Source organism: Sus scrofa, chromosome 1 (assembly GCF_054392235.1).
Source record: "Sus scrofa isolate SSC_HxYL_T2T_F1_AM1 chromosome 1, Sscrofa_HxYL_maternal_Yorkshire_Landrace_v2.0, whole genome shotgun sequence".
Lineage (NCBI taxonomy): Eukaryota > Metazoa > Chordata > Mammalia > Artiodactyla > Suidae > Sus > Sus scrofa.
The window spans coordinates 217,907,240-217,928,093 of NC_139383.1; the positions used below are offsets into that span (position 1 = coordinate 217,907,240).

The window sequence follows — 20,854 nt, forward strand, 5'->3', positions numbered from 1 at the left end:
AATTGTAAACTCCCAAGTCTCCCCTAAGCATCCCTTACCAACAAAAGCAGCCACTCTTCCCTGTCTGAGGTAAGCAGCCTTCCCTTGCTTAAAGACTTAGTAATGACCATGCCTGAAATAGCTGCCTTGCAAGAAGATTTGAAAGACCCATCTCAACCTTTGTCACCATAAGTAGGCCCAGAACTCAGTAAACTATAAAAGGAGAAATGCAGTCTGCACAGGGAGAAAATAGCTTCTATAGCAAAAGAATAGAAAGATCTTGCTAATCTTGTGTTAGCAGGAACCTACGGAATATATATAGGCTCGATCCGAATTTAATAAGCTAGCTTGGAGTTCCCTTCAGGGCTCAGCGGTTAACGAGCCTGACTAGGATCCATGAGGAAGCAGGTTCAATCCCTGGCCTCGCTCAGTGGGTTAAGAATCCGGCATTGCCATGAGCTGTGGTGTAGGTTGCAAACTCGGGGCTCAAGATCCCATGTTGCTGTGTCAGAGTTCTCCTTGTGGCTCAGTATGCTAAGAACCTGCCATAGTGTCTGTGAGGATGCAGGTTCAATCCCTGGCCTGGAAATTTCCATATGCCACCAGTGTGGCCATTAAAAAAAAACAAAGAACTGCTTCTCCAGTATGGTAGCCATTAGCCACATGTGTCTTTTGAGCCCTTGAAATGTGACTAGTCTGAATTAAGAGGTGCTACAAATGTACACTGGATTTGGAGTTCCCATTGTGGCTCTGCAGGATAAGAACCTGACTAGATCCATGAGGACGTGGGTTTGATCCCTGGCCTCGCTCAGTGGGTTACGGATCCACCATTGCCACAAGCTGCAGTGTAGGTCACAGATGTGGCTTGGATCCTTTGTTGTCTGTGGCTGTGGTGGTATAGCCAGCTATAGCTCTAATCTGACCCCTAGCCTCGGAACTTCCATGTGCCACAGGTATGGCCCTAAAAAGAAAAAAATAATACACACTGGATTTCAAAAAACTTGGTACCAAAAAAGTATAAAATATATACAATAAAGTATCTCGCTAATAATTTTTCATATTGATATAATGATAATCTTGGCTACATTGTGTTAAATAAAATACTAAAATTAACTTCACATATGTATTTTTTCTTTTCAAAATATTGCTACTAGAGAATTTAAAACTACACATGATATTTGCATTATATATCTTTTGCATAGCACTGCTTTAGAAGCCTGCTCATCTCCTTAACTCCTGCGTACACGAGCATCAGTTCAATACCACCACAAACACCTGTATATAATGGATGAATGATTATCATGACACTAATATTCTCAAGTAAAACGTACATTTGGTTTTAAAAATAACTTTTGGAGATTATGAACTATTAGCACCATTTAACAAATATTACTGTATATTCAGTATGTAATTGTACAACAAAAATAGAAGCAATTACTACTCCAATTATCACTTTAAAATTACCTCATTGACACTAAAAATAGAAATAAAACAGTCATATATTCATCACTTGTTATTTTAAGCATAAACCACTGTTCCTTAGAGAATCTGAACACACAGCCACTGGGCGCCTACTATGATCCAACCCAAGAGGTACAGAGACAAGGCATGAGCACTGCTTCCAGCTCTGAGGAAGTTTAAGGACTAAAAAAGAGCAGGTAAAGATGAAATAAATGTTTTAGCTCTAAGATATCTGTAACAGCAATGCATTGTGGGAAACAAAGAAAGGAGAAATCACTTTCACCTATCAAGGCTTTAAATGGTTTCCTGACAGAACAGCATCAGAATTTAGCAAAAAGGGAAGGAAAATATACGGTTTATGCTTAACTGTCAATAAATTACAATTACTATTACAGGGCACAGGCACTTCACAAACTCTATTTCACTTAATTACATCAACAACCCTTTGGGACCAGCATTTCACAATGAGAAACCAATGATGTACAGGATAAATAACTCGTCCAAGGTTACATATCTTGTAAATGGAAGGGCCCAGAATGAAGCCAGATCTGCCTAAGCTGAGATTTAAGAATGAGTAAGATTTAAGTAGAGAAAAAGAAGAAAACAGAAAAAAAAAAAAAATCAGAAAGAAGACACAGGAGTTCCTGTCATGGCTCAGTGGTTAACACATCCGACTAGGAACCATGAGGTTTCGGGTTCAATCCCTGGCCTTGCTCAGTGGGTTAAGGATTTGGCGTTGCTGTGAGATGTGGTGTAGGCTGCAGGTATGGCTCAGATCTGGCGTTGCTGTGGCTCTGGTGTAGCCCGGCAGCTACAGCTCAGATTAGGCCCCTAGCCTGGGAAATTCCATATGCCATGGGTGGGGCCCTGAAATGACAAAAAGGCAAAAAGACAAAAAAAAAGAAAAAAGAAAGAAGAGACAAACGTATAATTCATGAATTATCTTAGAATAAAAAATAACTACTGTCCTTGGAATATATGCATATACGTATGAAGCATATATATATATTTTTACATATAACACACAAAATAAAAGATACAGTGATACAATATAAAAAGAAACTAAGATAATTCATGACTTAAACTATGATTAAAAATTCCAGGAGCTCCACTGATGGCACAGTGTGTCAAGGATCCGGGCTTGGGCCACAGCTGTGGTGCAGGTTCAATCCCTGGCCCCAGAACTTTTATATGCTGTGGGAGTAGTCAAAAAAAAAAAATTCCAGAGTTCCCGTGGTGGCGCAGTGGTTAACGAATCTGACTGGGAACCATGAGGTTGCAGGTTCGATCCCTGCCCTTGCTCAGTGGGTTAACGATCCGGCGTTGCCATGAGCTATGGTGTAGGTTGCAGACGCGGCTCGGATCCTACGCTGCTGTGGCTCTGGTGTAGGCCAGTGGCTATAGCTGCGATTCGACCCCTAGCCTGGGAACCTCCATATGCCGCAGGAGCAGCCCAAGAAAAGGCAAAAAGACAAAAAAAAAAAAAAATTCCATACTCAAATCTAATTGTTTAAGAGACTGTTCTATGACTAAGACCATAAGAAACATACATTAAGATTTCCAGATGTCTAATTTATGAATCCCTTAGTCACCGAACATATTCATCAATTAACTTTTGATCAAGTACAACACATTAATTAAAATAAAACTAAGACAACACACCAATAAACATAACAGTTCATTAAATTTCTACATTAACACTCCTATAGAATTACACTGTATTTAAAAAACTATCGGTTTTATTATAATTCCCTACTTAAGCACAAGAATGTTACAGTGATAAATGTTAAAACAAGGAATTTCTAATATGGAATGAATCTAAAATAATCAAACTAAAGTTCCTGTTGTGGTTCAGCAGGTTAAGGACCCAACATTGTCTCTGGGAGGATGAAAGTTCAATCTCTGGCCTGGCTCTGTGGCTTAATGATCCAGCATTGCCACAAGCTGTAGCATAAACTGCAACTGCGGCTCTAATTCTACCTCTAGCCCAGGAACTTCCACATGCCGCAGGTGTAGCCGTAAAAAGAAAAATAAATAAATAATCAAACTACTTTTAACATTATTTCAGAAGAAAATAAATTCTACCTCTGCATTGTGCTTAGTTGTTATTTCTAATTTTTCTTTCTTAGCCCGATGGAGTTTCTTTCTGAGCTCAGCAGTAATATCCAAGTCGGCTTCACTTTTAACCATTTGTTTTATATCAGATGAGGCATTCTTCAACCTATAAAATGAGATCAAAATAAAACATAATTCTTATTAAGTAAATTTCCAGCATTTCTGGTATTTCTGATAACTTACTTTTCAAAAAAGCACAGGGAACATATTATGGTCCTTGCCCTAAAAAAACGTATATGCCAGTAAAACACTGTTTGCAAAAGCTAGATAGAAATGTAAAGCAGGAGTTCCCGTCATGGCTCAGTGGTTAACGAATCCGACTAGGAACCATGAGGTCGTGGGTTCGGTCCCTGCCCTTGCTCAGTGGGTTAACGATCCAGCGTTGCCATGAGCTGTGGTGTAGGTTGCAGATGCAGTTCGGATCCCGAGTTGCTGTGGCTCTGGCTTAGGCCAGTGGCTACAGCTCCGATTGGACCCCTAGCCTGGGAATCTCCATATGCCATGGGAGCGGCCCAAGAAATAGCAAAAAGACAAAAGAAAGAAATGTAGGAGTTCCCGTCATGGCACAGTGGTTAACGAATCCAACTAGGAATCATGAGGTTGCGGGTTCAGTCCCTGCCCTTGCTCAGTGGGTTAACGATCCAGCGTTGCTGTGAGCTGTGGTGTAGGTTGCAGACGCGGCTCGGATCCCGCGTTGCTGTGGCTCTAGCGTAGGCTGGTGGCTACAGTTCCGATTTGACCCCTAGCCTGGGAACCTCCATATGCCACGGGAGCGGCCCAAGAAATAGCAAAAAGACAAAAAAAAAAAAAAAAGAAAGAAAGAAATGTAAAGCAGTATATGACTAGAAACAAATGACTGTCCACTGGGAAACCATCATGTTGTTCAAGATTGGTGCTTAAAGGTTATCTGATCTTACCATAAGCTGGAAAGTTTTGGAGATGACTGTGTTCTCTCCTTTCTGCCTTTTTCAATAATTATACTTATTGCAAATATATATTACAAAAAGAAAAAGTATAAGAGAATACAGACTGGTGCTTTAAAGGGTGCTTTAAACCCTTTCCCCAAAATTAAAATTTTAATTAAAATAACATTAAAGAGAATTTAGATATGAACCCACAAGGAGAATAAGCCCAGGAGATAAAACAATAGCAACAAAATATTGGAAGGTGGAATGCAAGTGGATAAGTGGTAACTGATTTATGTAAGAGAGCTGAATTCAAAGCTAACAGTAGGGAAAGATTTACACCAGAACCCCCAAAAGCTCAGTTCACTGGCAACACCTTTTAAAATGGAGGTAGGAGTTCCCCTGTGGTGCAGCAAGTTAAGGGCCTTGGATTGTCATTGTAGCAGTCCAGGTGGCTGTGTGGTGCAGGATTGATCCCTGGCTTGGGATCTTTCACATGCCATGAACATAGCCCAAAAAAAGGGGGGCGGGGGGGGGTAAAATCAGAGAAGAAAACAGGAATTGGCTGAAATTCTGCCAAAAAACAAACAAACAAACTAATGAGATCCTCAGATCCTACCCTATATACCACACAACTGTGTAATAATCTCTTCCCTACTCTGGCAAAACACTAAGAGTTTATTACCTGGAGAAGATAAAGAGAAGGTCTCTCTACTATACACATAAAGCACAAATGGGGTAAAGGTTCTATACCAAAAACAAGAGATTCCAGTAAAAGGTTATATAATAGGAGTTTCCTGGTAACTCAGTGGGAATGAACCAGGCATTGCCACTGCTATGGCTCTAGTTATAGCTGCGGTGTGGATGCAATCCCTGGCCCAGAAACTTCTGCATGCCTTGGATATGGCTGCCCAAAAATTATATAATAAATGATATCCCTGGTTTCTAACACTTCTTGCCTGTTACAACAACGGCAGCTAAAGCAGAGACTAGAAGATCTTCCCTAGAGAGTCTAATCAGCAAGTTGAAAAAGACCTAAAGATGCTGAGGGTTCTTTGGCAAAAGAGCTTAACCAGACCACTCTACAGAAAATGCCTCACACAATGAGCATCCAATCATCGTTTTAGGCCTCTAATTTTAAATATAAACAGAGAGCCAAGAATCACCAGAAGTTAAGAAGCATCTAATAAGAAAGACAAGAGATCACAAGGGGTGGGGAAGTTTGGGGGAGGGAGGTGGAGTAGTCAAAGATTATGCAGGGAAAAGATAATTTTAAAAAAAGAGAAAGAAAAAAATTAATATCCTCAGAAAAATGGGGGAGAATAAAAAAAATCCATAAAACAAAAACTGGACATTATTAAAAAAGAAATACTCATAGAACAAAAAAAGAGCTCTTGGAAATCAAAAACACAAACTAAGAAATGAAAAACTAAATAAGTGTAAAAGAAAAACTTCCCTGATGTCTGAAAAAGTTCCAAGAGAAAATAATTTCCAACTTAGAATTTTATGCCCAACAAGTTATCATTCAAAGAAGAGTATGACAGAGATGGGAGTTCCTGCTGTGGCTCAGGAGGTTACAAACCCGACCAGTATCCATGAGGATGTGGGTTTGATCCCTGGCTTCGATCAGGGGGTTAAAGATACAGCAATGCCATGAGCCATACTGTAGGTCGCAGACACAGCTCAGATCCTGCGTTGATGGGCCTGCAGCTCCAATTGGACCCCTAGGCTAGGAACTTCCATATGGTTTGGAAAAAAAAAAAAAGAGGATGAGAAAGGTTATTTCAGATCTACAAGACATCAAAACATTTACTTACAATGAACTTTCTCAAGGGGCTATTAGATTTGTTTCACCAAAATAAGGACCCGCACTGAGAGAGAAAGACATGGATTTCAGAAGTAGGATATTCTAGACAAGAACATAACAAAGGACTGTCTAAGATAGTGATGAAAGGAAGCACCCAGTGACAACTATGTAAGCAAATCATGTAAAAGGCAATTTGTCCCAAATGAACTGGCCAGCATCTCCAGGAGTGATTTCTTTAAGAAGATGAAAACAAACCAACTGAACATATCAACTATGTGAACATAATGAGAGATTTATAAATCGTGATCAGAGTATAAAGTTGAATTCATAAGTTCATGGAAATTAAGCCAAGTAAACAATAAATGAAATAACAATTAAATCCAAGAAAAACAAAATGTATAAGAGAGAGAAATACTACTACATGGCTCAACTGGGAGGTTTTCATAATTACATAATAATGTAAACATTGAATAACTAATCTAACCAAGATTATACATCACTAAATGTAGAAAGACTAGAAAAAGGAGGCAAGCATGAATTAAAACTAAATTATGAATCTTCTGTAGTGGAAAGTCAGTACATAATGGCTGAAAAATCAAATAGTAATATAAAAAAATTTCCTAAAGAAATACGGGTTTTAAAAAACACCCCTCTCAAGAGTTTCCTGGTGGCCTAGCAGTTAAGGATTCAGCATTGACACTGCTATGACTCAAGTACGATCCCTGGTCTGGGAATTTGCATATGCTGCAGGTACAGCCAAAAGAAAAAAATAAATAAATATACATAAAAATAAAAACCCATCTCAGTTGAAAACGACTGATTTTCTAGGGATGATGAAAGTTATTTGTGTCAAGGTAATAAATTCTGCTATTTTTTTCCTAAGAGCAGTAAGTAAGCCTTGTAGAATAATTAGTCTTTAAATAATGTGCATATGTAATTTTAATTTTTTAAAAGTAAGACTAAAGTAGTTCTGGAGTTCCGGTCATGACTCAGTGGTTAATGAATCCAACTAGGAACCATGAGGTTGCGGGTTTGATCCCTGGCCTCACTTGGTGGGTTGAGGATCCGGCATTGCCATGGGCTGTGGTGTGGGTCGCAGATGCAGCTCAGATCCCGTGCTACTGTGGCTCTGGTGTAGGCCGGTGGCTACAGCTCTGATTAGACCCTAGCCTGGGAACCTCCAAATGCCACAGGTGTGGCCGTAGAAAAGACAGAAAGACAAAAATAAATAAATTAATTAAAAAAAAAAAGGAGTTCCCCTCATGGCTCAGCAGTTAACGAGCCAGACTAAGGTCCATGAGGACTCAAATTCGATTCCTGGCCTCACTAAGTGGGTTAAGGATCTGGCGATGCCATGAGCTGTGGTGTATGTCGCAGACACTGCTCAGATTTGGCATTGCTGTGGCTGTGGTATAGGCCAGCAGCTGTAGCTCTGATTAGACCCCTAGCCTGGGAACCTCGATATGCCTCAAGTGCAGCCCTAAAAAGTAAAAAAAAAAAAAAAAAAAGACTAAAAACAATAGAGAATCAATGAAAACAAAATTTGGTTCTTTAAAAAAAGATCAATAAACTTGATAAAGCTTTGGTTAGAGAGACAAAAAAAGAGAAGAAACTCAAATTATAAAAATAAAAAATGAAAGAGGTAATGGCACCACTAACCTAAAAGGATTATAATGAACATCATGAACAAATTTATGCCAACAGGTTAGACAATTTAAATCGAACAGATAAATTCCTGAAAAGATAGATATTACCAAAAGTAACTCAAAAAGAAATAGAAAATTTGAATAGACCCATTAATAAATAGTACTGAATTAATTTTTTTGTGTGTTTTTAGGGCCACACCTGTGCCATATGGAAGTTCTCAGGCTAAGGGTCAAATTAGAGCTGCAGCTGCCAGCCTACACCACAGCTCATGGCAATGCTGGATCCTTAACACACTGAGCAAGGCCAAGGGTCAAACCCGCATCCTCATGAATACGAGACGGGTTCATATGCTGAGCCATGATGGGAACTCCCTGAATTAATAATTTTAAAAATCTAACCATAGAGCAAGTCCAAGTCCAGATTGTTTCTCTAGTAAATTCTATCAAACTATGAAGAAGAAATAATACCAAGGCTCGCATTAGCGGGGGAGGAAACATTTCCCCAAATAATATTACCTAATGTTAGCTAATGAGTCCAGCATTCCCTAAAACCAAAATGGGACAGACCCACAAGAAAGGAAGATTATAAACTAGTATCTTTCATGAGTGGAGGTATAAAAAAATCCTAAACAAAACATTAGCAAACCAAATCCAGGAACATCTTATAAGGATTATATAGTATCACTAATTGGGATTTATCCTCCCCCAAAAAACTGGTTTAATGTCTGAAAATCAATTGATGTAATATACCGTTTTACTGAAACAAAGGACAAAAACTACACGACCATCTCTATAGATAGAGAAAAATCATTTGACAAAATACAACACCCATTCATGATAAAAAAAAACTCACAAACTAGAAATACAAAGAACTTTCATCAATATGACAAAGGGCCTTTATGAAAAACCTCCAACAAGTAGCATCGTACTTAATGGTCAAACACTGAAAGCTTCCCCTAAGGCTAGGAACAAGACAAAGATGTCTGCTATCAATACTTCTACTCAAAACTGTACTGAAGCTTCTAGGCAGTATAATCAGTCTCAAATACAAGAAAGAAAAGAAATACTGGAAGGGAAGAGGTAAAATTGTTCTTAATTACAAAGGACAAGATCCTTAAAGATTATTCTAAGAAATCCATTAAGAAGCAAAAAGACCAGAACTAAAAAACAATTTCAGCATGGTCATAGAATATAAGATCAACATACAAAAATCCTATCACATTTCTAAACACTAGCCATAAATAATCCAAAAATTAAATTTAAAAAATAATTCCACTTATAATAATATCACAATGTATAAAGCAGATTTAGATATTTAAATACTTAATTTTAAATATTTTATTAAATTTTATTTGAATATTTATTTTAAATATTTTATTTAAATATTTTATTAAATTTTATTTAAATATTTAAATTTAACAAAAGATGTGCAAGACTTCTACAATGAAAAGTACAAATTATTGTTGAAATAAATTGAGGACCTAAATAAATGAAAAGACATTTCACATTCACATTTATTTGAAGACTAGTATTTTAAGGCAGCCATTTTCCCAAAATGATCTACAGATTGAACGTATTAACCACCAAAATCCCAGCAGACTTTTTGTTTGCAGAAATTGAGAAACTGACCCTAAAATTTATATGGAAAAGCAAAGGAATCAGAAAAAACAAAATAATCTTTAAGAAGAACAAACAGGAGGACTTGCACCTCCTAAATTCAAAACTTAACAAAAACCTACAGAAATCAAAACAGTGTAGAGCTAAGAGCAGACATGTACCAGAATTGAGACTAGAGAAATAAATGCATATATATGTATATACACAGTCAATTAATCAATTTTTTGTTATTGGTTTTTTTTAAGGGCCACACTCGTGGCATATGGAGGTTCTCAGGCTAGGGGTCGAATCGGAGCTACAGCTGCCAGCCTATGTTACAGCCACAGCACCAGATCCGCACCGCATCTGTGACCTACGCCACAGCTCATGGCAACACCAGATCCTTAACCCTCTGAGCGAGGCCAGGGATCGAACCCGCAACCTCAAGGTTCCTAGTCAGATTCATTTCCGCTGCGCCACTCAACGCAGTCAATTAATTTTCTTTCTTTTTTTTTTTTTTTTTTTTTTTGGTCTTTTGTCTTTTTTGTTGTTGTTGTTATTATTGTTGCTATTTCTTGGGCCGCTCCCGTGGCATATGGAGGTTCCCAGGCTAGGGGTCGAATCGGAGCTGTAGCCACCGGCCTAGCCAGAGCCACAGCAACGCGGGATCCGAGCCGCGTCTGCAACCTACACCACAGCTCACAGCAACGCTGGATCGTTAACCCACTGAGCAAGGGCAGGGATCAAACCCACAACCTCATGGTTCCTAGTCGGATTCGTTAACCACTGCGCCACGACGGGAACTCCAATGCAGTCAATTAATTTTCAATGAAAGTGTCAAGGCAACTCATTGGGGAAAAGATAATCTCATCAACAAAAGGTACTAAAACAACTGATATCCACAGACAAAAAGGTAAATTTATAGTCTTGCCTCACAACAGACATTAAGAAATAACTTAATATGGAGCACAGACCTAAATGTAAGAACTAAAATTATAAAATTTCTAAAATAAAAGAGGAGAAAAACCTTCACGATGTTAAGTGAAGTAAAGATTTCTTAGATATGAAACCAAAAGCACAATTCATAAAGAAAAAGAATTGAACTCCATAAAAATTAATAACTTTTGAACTTCGAAAGACATTAAGAAAATGAAGTCAAGCCAACAAAGGGGAGAAAACATTTGCAAATTATATATCTGATGAAAGACTTGTATCCAGAATACATAAAAAATTCTTAAAGGTCAATAACAAAATGACAAATAATCTAATTTAGAACTGGGCAAAAGATCTGAATAGGCTTTTCACCAATGGAGATATACAAAAGTCCAAAAAAGCACAGGCAGGTGAAGCAGAAATGAATCTGACTAGCATCCACAAGGACGTAGGTTTTGATCCCTGGCCTCACTCAGTCGGTTAAGGATCCAGTGTTGCCCTGAGCTATGATGTAGATCCCAGACGTGTCTCAGATCTGGCGTTGCTGTGGCTGTGGCATAGGCTGGCAGTTACAGCTCCAATTTGACCCCTAGCCTGGGACCTCCATATGCCACAGGTGCAGCCCTTTAAAAAAAAACCGCAATGGCAAACCACTTTACACACACTAGAATGGATATAGTCAAAAAGTTAGAAAAGAACAAGTGTTGGTGAGTATGTGGAGAAACTTAAAACTTTTATACATTGCTGGTGGAAATGTAAAATGGTAGAGCCACTTTAGAATATAATCTGGTGGTTTCTTGAAATTTTTAACATATATTTACTTTGATAAAGTAATGGCGCTCCTAAGAATCTACCCAAGAAAAATGAAATTGTATGTCCACAGAAAGACTTGTACACAAATGTTCATAGCAGCATTATTCATTATAGCCAAAATGTGGAAACAACCCAAATATCCATCAACTGGAGAATGGATAACCAAGATGTAGTAAAATCCATAAAATGGAATGATATTCAGCAATAAAAAGAAACAAAGTACTGGAGATCTGTTGTGGTACAGTGGGTTAGGGACCCAGCATTTCCACTGCAGGAGCTTGGGTTACTGCTGTGATTGTGCTTTTATCCCTGGCCCAGTAATTTCCACATACCGTGAGCTTGGCCAAAATAAAAAAAAAAAAAAAAAAAAGTATTAGCACATGCTACAATGGGACAAATCTGAAGAACATGCCTAGTGAAAAAAGTAAGACACAAATGACCACATGTTACAGGACTCCATTTATATGAATTGTTCAAGAAAGGCAAAGTTATAGAAACAGAAAGTAGATTAGTGGTAAAGAGCAGAGTTTAAGTAACTTCATTTATCCAGATTCTAGAATTCTGAAGAGTAATTTAGCCATTAAAAATTATGACAGATGTTAAGAGTTCTCCAGTGGTCTAGTGGTTAGGATTCAGCAATTCCACCACTGTGGCCTGGGTTCAATCCCTGGTCTGGGAACTGAAATCTTCACATCAAGCTGCTGCACACTGTGGCCAAATAAATTACATGAATATCATCTGGGCCAAAGTGAAAAAGCAAGATACTAAATAATGTGAAATATTATTCCAATTTATTAAATATACATTTATACAACACATTTATATGTTCAAAAGAAAAGGTCTGGGCAAGCAAGTATCAAAATACTGTTGGTAGTTAACTTTTTTTTTTGTTTGCTTTCTTTGGCCACACCTAGGGCATATGGAAGTTCTTGAGCCAGGGATCTGACCCGTGCCATAGCAGCAACCGAGGCTGCTGCAGTAACAATGCCAGATCTTTAACCCACTGCACCATACGGTAACTCCCAATAGTTAACTCTTAGATGGTAGGATTATAAGCAGTTTCATTGTTTTATTCATATGTATTTTTTTTAATTTTTCTAAAAACACATGCATTATCTGCATTAAAGCATACATATCTATGCATATATACACACACACACACGTATAAAATAAGATATCAGAACAAGAAGGAAGCTTAAAGATATTCTACTTAGCAGTTTTGTTTTTTTGTTTTTGTTTTTGTTTTTTGGCTGTGCCCATGGCATGCTGAAGTTCCTGGGCCAGGGACCAAACCCACACTACAGCAGCAAGCCAAACAACAGCAGCAACAAAGCCAGATCCCCAACCTGCTGCACCACAAGGGAACTACTATTTAGCAGTTTTTGAACCATCTTCTGACCATAGTAATGGGAAACCAGCTGATAAGACCTCACTCTTAACCCTTGCAACATTTGATAAAAGAAAAAATCCTTTTTTCAGAAAAAAAATGTTAGCAAAGAAAATGTTTATGTTCTATTAATTTATTCTCTATCTTGCTCCAGAAAGGATTTAAGGTCATTCCAAAAGACAGGTGGAAAATGTTTATACAGCAAATCCTATTTACAAGGTGAAGTACATGTTAGTAATGGTGCTTGTCCCACTCATATGTCCTTGCTGAACAGGTGCTCAAGATCAATTCTTCTCAAGCTAAATGAGAGCAAGGACTATCTCCACATACACATACCCCCATTGCTTCTGTACAATATATTTAAAAGAGATACCAAAAAAAGAAAACTTAAAAACAAATAAGATACAACCCAGAGTTCTCTTTTGGCACAAGTTCTCTTGTTACCGATCTGGTGTTGTCACTGCAGCAGCCTGAGTCGCTACTGTGGCTCGGGTTCAATCCCTGGCCTGGGAACAGCCACACACCATGTGTATGGCCAAAAAAAAAAAAAACAAAACAAAACAAAAAAAACAAAAAACAACCCTAATTGTTTTGTTTTTTTATCTTTTCTCTTTTTAGGGCCACGCCCACAGCATATGAAGCCAGGCTAGGGGTCGAATCAGAGTTGTAGCCACTGGCCACAGCCACAGCCACAGCAACACCAGATCCAAGCCACATCTGTGACGTACACCACAGCTCACAGCAACGCAGGATCCTTAACCCACTTGAACAAGGCCAGGGATCAAACTTGCATCCACATGGATACCAGTTAGATTGGTTTCCACTGAGCCACGATGGGAATTCCTGGACTCAAAGTTTTTTATTAGTCACATCAGATGTGGATAAACCACAGGCAGGCACCTTACCCAAAGGCAGATATGAATGGTATAAAAAAGATGAGCAACAACAATACTTAGAATATAAAATCTGGAGTTCCAGTTGTGGCTCAATGGTTAAGGACCAAACATTGTCTCCGTGAGGATGCAGGTCCAATCCCTGACCTCACTCAGTGGGGTTGCTGCAAGCTGCAGCATAGATTGCAGGTAAGGCTCAGATCTGGTGTTGCTATAGCTGTGGCTTACGCCAGCTACTGTAGCTCCAATTCAACCCTTAGCCTGGAAACTTCCATATGTCTTGGGTTCAGCCCTAAAAAAAAAAAAAAAAGAAAAAAGGAAGGTAAATTCCAAGTAAAGAAGCAGTTAGCAATAAGATCTAAAACCAACAGTTATGAATCAGAGTTGGGGCAATGAGGATAATAAGAGGAAACAGCCACAGAGTTATGACAAGCCAAGAAATGACCACACAGAAATGTGAATAAGCAAAAGAAAGGATTTAGAAAAGTGGAAAAGAGTAAGCAAGTCTCTAGGGACCAGAGAAAGTACAGACACTGACTTCTGTACACTGAGTTAACAAAAGAGTACAAAGAGACAAAGTCTCCAGATCCAGTTCTGGTTCCTATGAGGCACCATTCCTGCTCCTCCAGTTCCATGAAATTTCTACTTCCCTTACCATCCCACGAGAATTCTTACAAGCAGCCCCGGCTCCCAGCAACCAAAAGCATTCCTTAACTAGAGGAAGAGACTAGAGGCTTACCTTTGGATATCACCAGGGGTATTGCTTGAAGTGTTTAAACTCATGACAAGTCTTCCAACTCTTTCAAAATAATCCACTGTTACTTAATGATATACTTTGTTATTGATGATTAAAACTGTCCAAGACGTCCTTGGCTTATAGGTTACACGGGCTAAAGTCTGTTAAAATAGTAAACAATATAACATTAGTTATTTGAGTCTTGAGACTGTGAGTGATTTTTCTCTTCTAATTCAGCTTATTTCTATCTTTTTATTCTCTGAAAAACATGTAAATATGTATGTGTGTGTGTGTGTGTGTGTGTGGCCACACCCCTGGTATACAGAAGTTCCTGAGCCAAGGATCAAACCCTCACCACAGCAAAAGAAGTGATAACAAAGTGTCTGAGCTGCTGCAGTGACCACACCAGATCTTTAACCCAGTGCACCACAAGGACATTCTAATACTTGTATTTTTTAGAAGTACAATGTTTTATTTCTTTTAAAAAATTAGAAACAGATATAATAAAATACTAAAGATATTTCTTCTTGTAAGAATTAAACTGGAGTTCCCGTCGTGGCTCAGTGGTTAATGAATCCAACTAGGAACCATGAGGTTGCAGGTTCGATCCCTGGCCTTGTCCAGTGGGTTAAGGATCTGGCGTTGCCATGAGCTGTGGTGTAGGTTGCAGACGCGGCTCAGATCCCACGTTGCTGTGGCTCTGGCTAGGCCGGCGGCTATAGCTCTGATTAGACTCCTTGCCTGGGAACCTCCATATGCCAAGGGAGCGACCCTAGAAAAGGCAAAAAGACAAAAAAGACAAAAAAAAAAAGAATTAAACTAATCCCATTATTTTAATTTCTCAAATAAAAATTAAAAAGTGAGAAACTGTTCTTAAACTGAAAGAGAGGTAAGCAGTGCCTATTCCTAAGGCGAAGAATTCAGTTGGAAAGAAAATGAATTCCAGGGATGTTTCTGGATCCCCAAAGCCTTTTTCATGAGATTTTTTTCTTTTAGCCATCCCCACAGCATGTGGAAGTTCCCAGGCCAGGGATCAAATTTGCACCACATCATAAACCCAAGCCACCACAGTGACAATGCCAGATCCTCAAACTGCTGTGCCACAAGAGAACTCCTAAATGAGATACTTGTATGCAATGTTACAAAGAGGCCAAGGTACTGCCACATAAAAGATCTTAAGGTAATTTTCAAAGGCCTTTGGCCAAGTGACAGAAGAGGAAGGAGGAAGAGACTATGTGTCATTTGTCTTGGCCTTCTCTCTGGAATGCTCTTCTGTGGAAGATACCTCACATTATACAGTCAACCTTTAAAGTAAGTTACTTTACCGCAGTATTAAGGAACGTCTGGGTAAACATTTTAACCTGGGAGACAGTAATAATGAACTGAGTCCAAGGAGACACAAAAATGAAATTCTCACAAGTGTCTTTTGGTATTCCCCAATAGAAGTCCATTATCCTAAGGAAGACCATGAGATTTGGCCTCAGAGAGATCTGAGCTAGGATTACAATAAGTATCTTACAAGCATGTGGCCATGGGAAAGTCACTTAAACTCTCTAAGCTTGTTTCCCCAACCATTAGAAGGAGATAACTATATCAATTTCATATACTTGAGAGAAAATAATATATACAGCACATATACAGTGCACAGTTACTGTCAGTTTCTATCACTTTAACACAAACCCTCTGAGAAAATATAATGATCCCTGATAAAGGAAAGGAGTAGGCTGTACTTGGTGTAATTTGGTCTGGGCTAAAGATGTAATAAATGAATTGTTTTGTGAAATTATAGGTGTACCAGGAGAGCTAGAAGACAAAAAAAAAAAGTTTGAAACTGTTCTGTCTCAGCTCCCAATAAATAACCCTGAGAGAAACCCAATGAAAGAAAAGGGACTCAACTGATATGTAGACTCAACCCACGGTACTGAGAACTAATTAAATACTCCTCCAGCCAAACGCAAAGGGATTTTTTTTTTTTTTTGGCTTTTTGGCTTTTTGGCTTTTTGCCTTTTCTAGGGCCGCTCCCTTGGCATATGGAAGCTCCCAGGCTAGGGGTCAAATCTGAGCTGTAGCTGCCGGCCTACGCCAGAGCCACAGCAATGCAGGATCCGAACCAGGTCTGCAACCTACACCACACCCCATGGCAACGGTGGATCCTTAACTCACTGAACAAGGCCAGGGATCAAACCCACAACCTCATGGTTCCTAGTTGCATTTGTTAACAACTGAGCCACAATGGGAACTCAAAAGAGACCTTTAAAACAGTGATTCAGATAGGTCATAGAAAAATAGTTTGACCTAGGAAAAAGAGGATGGACAAAGAGATGGAAGGAAAAGTTCCATTTCTCCAGAATCCTAAAAGACTAAGTTTTGGGAATTCCCGTTGTGGCTCATAGGGTTAAGAACCCGACACTATCTCCATGAGGATGCAGATTCAATCCCTGGCCTTGCTCAGTAGGTTAAGGATCTGGCATTTGCCAAAAGCTGTGGCACACGTATTTCCATGGCTGTGGTGTAGGTCAGCAGCTCCGATTTGACCCCTAGCCTAGGAATTCCCATATGCCACAGATCTGAGTATTTAAAAAAAGAAGAAAAAAAAAAGACTAGTTTTTGTTTTGTTTTAAAAAAAAAAACTAGTTTTTTGTTTTGTTTAAAAAAAGACTAGTTTTTTGTTTTGTTTTGTTTAAGAAACAAAAAAAGACTTCTTTGGGAATAGGGGTAGACAAACTGATACCACTATCATTAATTTATTGAACACCAAGTACAGTAACAAGCACTGTATTTGGAACTTACAGTATAGAACTCTGATACTTACAACAGTGCAACATGAAGATTATCCCATTTTCAACAAAGAAAACTAAGACACAGAAATTAGGAGTAATTTGTCAAAAGCACATAGTTATAAGACCAAAATAACAACTCATAACTATCCAAAGTTCAATGCTCTTTCTACAAGGTCACTGTTAATATACAGTTAAACCATAAATTACCTTACTTAAGGTTTATTATCCTCACTTCAACTAAGGAAACTCATCCTTAGATTCAGAGGCATAAATGGCTTGCCTAAGGCCAGTCAGCTACTAAGTAGGGGACACCAAGGACTCAATCAAGCTCTTCTGATACTGAGTCCCAGAATCTTTTCATCTTACCACCATGCCCCCAAAGCTCAGACTCCAGGGAAACTGCCTTCAGAATGGAAGCAAAAGAGTTACAACCTAGAAAGGACTCTTCTACACTTCAGAGTAATATCCAAGGTTCAAAAGCATATATTAAAGATGTTTCTATTTTTGTGAAAAGGATTAAATACACACACATACACACACACACACACACACGTCATTAGAGGGAAAAGTAGAATCTCTACTTACCCCCAGGAGAAGAATTTATTTACTCAGGGCCTTAACAATGTCTTTGTTTTTTTGTTTTGTTTAGATCTTGGGGGCAAAAGAGGTAGTTTAACAGATTTTAATATAGCTTTTTCAATAAAGCTAAACCGAAGATATCTATCATTTTTCAGTGCATTATTTTGGTATGTAACATGGTTAAATTAAATCTTAAATGGTTTTCTAGACAGAAAGTATCTTCTACAGCTCAGGTACAAGCTTCACTGATTCCAGACCATTGCACAGATAATGTAGTAGGCAACCAGCGCCCGTGATCTCTGCACCCTGCTGCTTCTCTCTTGTATAATCCCCTCTACTTGACTGGAGGCAGAACCTATGACTTACTTCTAAGCAAAAGAATATGGCAAAGGTAACAGGCTACACTCCCATAATTACAGTATGTTATATAAGACTCTGTCTTAGCCAACTGGAAGTGACAGACAACCTCCAGCTGGTCCAGAAGCTGTCATGCTCTGAAATGCCTATGGAGAAGGCCACATGGCAGTGAACAGCAAGCAGCCTCCACTCCACAAGAAGGAAATAGTTGGATCCTTTGGTCACACAGATGCCAACAGGAAATAAATTCTGCCAATAACCTGAATGAACTGGGGAGCAGATTCTTTCCAGTCAAGCCTCCAGATGAGAACACAGCCAGCAGCACCTTGACTGCAACTGAGTGAAACTCTGCACAGAGGGCCACTGAAGTGGGACCCAGACTCCTGACCTACAGAAATAATAAATAAGGACTGTTTTAAGCCACTAAGTTTGTGGTAACTTGTGACACATTAGAAAACTAGTATGGATAAGATGTTTGAAAACGTTCTTTCAGTGTTAAGAAGAGAAAAAAAAAAAAAAAAGAGTGACATGCAAAATAAAAAAAAAAAACGGATTCTCATACCAGCCCTGTGTATACCTTTTATAGTCTTTTTTTTTTTTTTTTGATCTTTTTAGGGCTGCACCTGCAGCACATGGAGGTTCCCAGGCTAGAGGTCGAATCAGAGCTACAGTTGCCGGCCTACGCCATAGCCACAGCAACATGGGATCCAAGCCGCATATGCGACCTATACCACAGCTCACAGCAACACCAGATCCTTAACCCACTGAGCAAGGACAAGGATTGAACCTGTGTCCTCATGGATACCAGTTGGGCTCGTTAACCGCTGAGCCACAAAGGGAACTCCCAGTCTTTTAATTTTTCTATAATTTCCTTATTAATTTTCATGACAGAGTTTATCAAAATCCTATCTAAGGTAACTAAATAGAGAAACTAAAAATCATGGGCAACATTTACAACAAAAAGAATTACAAAATACAAATGAAGCAGGGCAAACCACTGAGAGCCAAAATACCTGCATGGGAGCGGAAGTGTCTACAGAGAAGAAAGAAGAGAGAAATAATAAGACTGCAGCTGAAAGAACCCCCAATGGGTCGACAGAGAGTTAATGCAAGGCACTGCAGGACAATCTGAGAGCAGATGAAACTGGCACATGAAACAGGCATATGGTAAGAGAGTCTTAAAAGGGTTAGTACAGTCAAGCCTCATGGACTTTGATAAATGACCTGCTGAGGTCCCATTCCTGGAGAGGGCCCCACACTAACGAGAATCAGCAGAGGATGGAACCAAAACTGAGCAGAGGCGTTCCCACCGTGGCGCAGTGGTTAATGAATCCGACCAGGAACCATGAGGTTGCGGGTTTGGTCCCTGCCCTTGCTCAGTGGGTTGATGATCCGGCGTGCCATGAGCTGTGGTGTGGGTTGCAGACTCGGCTCAGATCCAGCGTTGCTGTGCCTCTGGCATAGGATTCAATGAAGTTAGAAAAACATTCTTGATCCTTATTCAAAGTTCAGGTAAACTAACCTTCCATAAGGTTAGTGCGCTCCTGTGGTACAGGAGGTTAAGGATCTGGCATTGGCATTGTCACTGCAGTGAGGTGGGTCACTACTGTGACCCAGGGTTTGATCCCTGGCCTGGGAACTTCCTCATGCCATAGGAGCAGCCAAAAAAAAAAAAAATACATAGAATGTTTAAAAAGCTGCAATTTTTTTTTTTTAAAGCAACATTACAGTAGTATAGTGGAGTTCCTATTCCGGCTCAGCTGTAACAAACCTGACTATTATCCATGAGGATGCAGGTTTGATCCTTGGCCCAACTCGGTGGGTTAAGGATCCAGGGTAGGTCAGAGATATACCTCGGATCTGGCATTGCTGTGGTTGTGGCTACGGCATTGGCCAGCAACTGCTGCTCCAATTCGACCTTTAGCCTGGGAATTTCCATAAGCTGTGGGTGCAGTCCTTAAAAAAAAAAAAAATTAAAGTAGTATAGTTAAGTCCTATAGAAACATAAGAAAAAAAAAAGAGTAAGGGAGTTCCCATCACAGCACAGCAGAAAAGAATCCAGGTGGTGGGTTCGATCCCTGGCCTCACTCAGTGGGTTAAGGATCCAGCATTGCTGTGAGCTGTGGTGTAGGTTGCAGATGCGGCTCAGATCTGGCATTGCTATGGCTGTGATGTAGGCCAGCAGCTGTAGTTCTGATTGGACCCCTAGCCTGGGAACCTCCATATGCCACAGGTGTGGCCCTAAAAAGCCAAAAAAGAAAAGAGAGAGAGAGAGTAAAGAGTAGAATAGACTTTTACAAATCAAAGAATGACAGAAAGACATGCCCACAAAACAGATGAAAATTTTAATTTACTGTTTCAAAATGAGCTAAAAGACATTAACAAAATGGTGTAAGACATGAAAGAATAGAAATCAAAATAAGAAAACCTCAGAAATCAGGTGACAAAGATCAGAAAGGATTAGAAATAAAAGAAAAAATCATTTCTGTAATGAAGACTAAATGAGAGGGAACATAAGAGTAAACACACATGATAGGAGTTCCCATTGTGGCTCAGTGGGTTAAGAACCCAACTAGTATACATAAGGATCTGAGGTCAATCCCTGGCCTTGCTCAGTGGGTTAAGGATCCAGCATTGCTGGGAACTGTGGTGTAGATGCCAGATGCAGCTCAGATCCCACGTTGCTGTGGTTGTGGTGTAGGCCAGCAGCTGTAGCTCTGATTCCACCCCTAGCCTGGGAACTTCCATATACTGCAGGTGCAGCCCTGAAAAGCAAAAAAAAAAATAGACATGATAAAAAAAAAAATGCCTTAAAGTTCACATGAAATGAAAAAGAGGTAAAAGTTTTAAACAAAAAAAAAAAAAAA

The 20,854-nt window shown here is 39.3% G+C and overlaps 2 protein-coding genes across 35 annotated transcripts in view; one reads left to right on the forward strand and one right to left on the reverse strand.

Moving 5' to 3' along the window:
- The window catches only part of CCDC171 (coiled-coil domain containing 171), a 351,755-nt gene that overhangs the window by 325,382 nt on the left and 5,519 nt on the right, over positions 1-20,854 (reverse strand). For all 34 annotated transcript variants that reach the window (XR_014821448.1, XR_014821447.1, XM_084985088.1 and 31 more), the window contains 2 exons: positions 14,275-14,432; positions 3,526-3,661 (listed from right to left, as the gene is read on the reverse strand). Coding sequence is in view for 12 of the 34 variants with exons in the window: in XM_084985088.1 (XP_084841214.1) it covers positions 3,526-3,661; positions 14,275-14,318 (180 nt within the window). In the remaining 22 variants the exon portion in view is untranslated. The remainder of the gene's footprint in view (positions 1-3,525; positions 3,662-14,274; positions 14,433-20,854) is intronic.
- The window catches only part of TTC39B (tetratricopeptide repeat domain 39B), a 562,176-nt gene that overhangs the window by 188,488 nt on the left and 352,834 nt on the right, over positions 1-20,854 (forward strand). The window lies entirely within an intron of this gene.